At 42.2% G+C, this 3,055-nt stretch overlaps 1 protein-coding gene across 1 annotated transcript; it reads right to left on the reverse strand.

Moving 5' to 3' along the window:
* Positions 1–491: 491 nt before the first annotated feature.
* On the reverse strand, positions 492–875 carry LOC147861012 (uncharacterized). Its single transcript, XM_087323330.1, has one exon. The coding sequence runs from the start codon at positions 873–875 to the stop codon at positions 492–494; it is 384 nt and encodes a 127-aa protein (XP_087179456.1).
* Positions 876–3,055: the final 2,180 nt, after the last annotated feature.

The following is a 3,055-nucleotide window of genomic DNA, read 5'->3' on the forward strand; positions in this document are numbered from 1 at the left end:
ACACAATTGTTGACTCTTGTGGTCCAAATACATAGCCCCTACTGCAACTGGACATTGGAGTTTTCATGTTGGCAGAAAATGTTAACCCCATCCACACGATGTGGTGTTTGATGGGGTTCCCTTTTTGGATAAGAATAGATCAAATGGCCAGGGCCGCCACAATAGAGACATAAATTGTTAGCGCGTCGATGTTGTCATTGCACATTAGTCAGTGGTCGATAGCGAATTCGATCGATATCCATTGGGGAGCTAGAATCTATGGCAGGAGTTGACGATGCAGATGAAGTGGCTGGCCAAGGTGGATGGATCTGAGGACATACCTCTTGCCGAAACTCAAAGAGACAGTTATAGCAACGCACAGCTTGGGAAATAGCCTCATTCAAAGATGTAGGCTCAGGAAAGTTAAGAAAAAGAGTTTTTATCTCACCTTATAATCCTCGACGGAATTGATTGAGGAGGGCTTGTTCTTCCCATTCCACATCGCACGCGAGTTAAAGAAATTCAGATGCATAGATTGATGCCGCACGTTCTCCTTGTTGTAACGCATATAGTTTGTTGAGCGTGGCTCGTCGTTTGTTAGTCTCCCCGAAAGTTGCCTCAAATTCGGTAAGAAATTCTTGGAAGTCATTCAAGAGAGGTGAAGAAGTCTTTACTAGAGGGGTAAACAAGGCCTGTGCTTGTCCAGTGAGCAACGTGCCGATCAACCCAACTTGTCGAAAGTCATCAAAATATCGTCGGGGCTGAAGACGAATAATAAGGCGAATTTGTTTGATGACGCCTCTTAATCGTGACCTTGTTCCATTGAATTTTTCTGGCAAGCAGACATTAGCTTCTACAGCAGAAGGCTCAATAATCGGGTGAGGTATAACCGTCATTGTTGCTTGAAGTTCTTGAACAGAGTTTCATAAGCTCACATTCTCATGTTGGAGTTAATGCAGCACCGCCAAAATTTGCTCAAGGTTACTAGATGATTCTGACATGATAGTGTATTTGAGAAAGAAGACAAAAAGAAGGAAGGAGATCAATCTATCATGGATGAACAATTAATTGGAAGACAAAGAGATGGCCAAGTTGCTGAGATAGAGAGATGGATAAGTTGATGACAATGAGTACGAATATCTATTCCATGATTGGTGTTGATCTCCTTGATGTTAACAAGGGAGATCAAGCCTTTTTATACATATAGTGATGCATGATAAGCATGCTCATGCCAAGTCATACATAGTATAATATTAAGCATATTGATTCTTGCATGCCAAGTCTTACATACTCAATCTTACATACCACTCTTTATACAAAGGTTTAAAGTCTAAAGTCTTTCTAGGAGAAATATATATATACAAGGACCTAAGGCTTGAATTTGACTTGATGTTCATGACACAAATGTTCGATTTGGAGACGCCAAATCAGCTGAAGGCCAAGTGGAAGAGGCACCAACACCGCGACATCAAGGGAGTTGCGAAAGGCCGCACGAGCAGACAAGCCGACCGAAAGGGTCGAGGCATGCGGAATTGAACGGATCGAGGAGTGCGAGCGAGGCGTGAAGCCAAGAGAAGCCAGAGCGAAGATCCGGAAGAGCAAGCAGAACCTCAAGTTGAGCATTAGGGGGAGTCTTGAGATACAAGCCGGGTGCGTAAACCGGGTGCACAACGAGAGGCCGTAGCGGTGCAAAAACTAGGAGGTCGTTGGATAGATATTCCGTAGAGGAATATATTTTGGGAGTTAGTGTAGAGGCTCATTGATGACCATTGAAGTACGTGTCAGTACTTCTGTCAGTCCGTATGGACTTGTATAAAAGTGCTCTCTGAGCACATCCTATGTACAGAGTTTTAGAGTATTGTTTTGGAGTTGAGTTTTCTATGTTCTGCTCTCTCTGTCTCTCCCACGTACATTGAGTTGATTAAGGCTTTCCATTAAACCTTCCTCATCTTCTTTGTCTTTTTTCTGTTGATACCCGGTTATGTCTATTAAGCTTCCACACATATTCTTTTACACTAATAAGGCATGAGTGAGGCCGATCTGATGAAAATCCCACTCTGAGCAGATACGATCACCAAGACACAGTTAAGTGGACTGACTTACTTTAGGGGTGATCTAGCTCAGTGGAGTGCAAATTTACAAGTTTTTCTTCTCATAAAGTATGATCTTGTAGAACTTGTTGGCTAGATGATTTCAGTCCAACTAAAATCTCACAATCTATTCTAGCAAACAATTCAACTAAAAGATCTTCAGGGGGTACTAGAGGAGTGTTGAAGAAGGCAAGCTAAGAGTCGGCCACTGAATCAAAACCAAGCTCTTATACTTGATGTTGGAAGCACGACCGTCAGTGCGGAACAAAACCAGCACCCTATAAGGTGAAGATCTTCAAGTTGATGGTTACCAAAGTCAGCAGGAACAAATTGACAAGAATATAAAGGCAATTGTAGCAGAAACAAGATCAAGATAGAGCAAAATAGGCAAAGACACACAAAGAGACACAAATTAGTGTAACTATATTATTCAAGAAGTTACAATATGGCCTAACAACTCTCAACATCAACTTGGACTAGGTTACAAGTTTAGTTTATATATGCATTGAACTATAGCAACTACCCTTACAATATTTACATATATAGCCTAAACCTAGTCTGTCCAATGGGACAATGTGAATACATCCATTATAAGCTCGTATTCAACACTTTGACATCTTTTTCTTCCCATTCTCTTTGCGTGTCAACCGTCTCTTCGGCTTCATCCGCAGGGATAACACAACTGAGTCTTCATCGCTCGCTCGCATTTCAATCGATTGGCCATTTCAACTCAGCTCTTCCATCATCCCACTCAGCCAAAATGAAATCAGACTCTCATCTTCAGTGCCAATTTCTTCGTCCATTATCATGCTAGGCACATTAACCTCATCCTTAAAATTTGGCACGGAGTCCACGAGGGTCAGATTGGTTCGTGGTTGATACCACGTGGCCATTTTGTCACACACGATTGTTAGCCAGCTGGCAAGGAGTGGAGGACAGTCCAGAATATGAAAGGGCAGAAATAATCGGAGGCTGTTATTAGGATA

Source organism: Azolla caroliniana, unplaced genomic scaffold, assembly GCF_043228905.1.
Source record: "Azolla caroliniana isolate FFs.n. ecotype wild unplaced genomic scaffold, voAzoCaro1.0.p SCAF_8, whole genome shotgun sequence".
NCBI lineage: Eukaryota > Viridiplantae > Streptophyta > Polypodiopsida > Salviniales > Salviniaceae > Azolla > Azolla caroliniana.

Bases quoted from the DNA above. Each gene is read 5' to 3' on its own strand.
- LOC147861012 (XM_087323330.1), bottom strand. From the start codon at position 875: ATGACGGTTATACCTCACCCGATTATTGAGCCTTCTGCTGTAGAAGCT.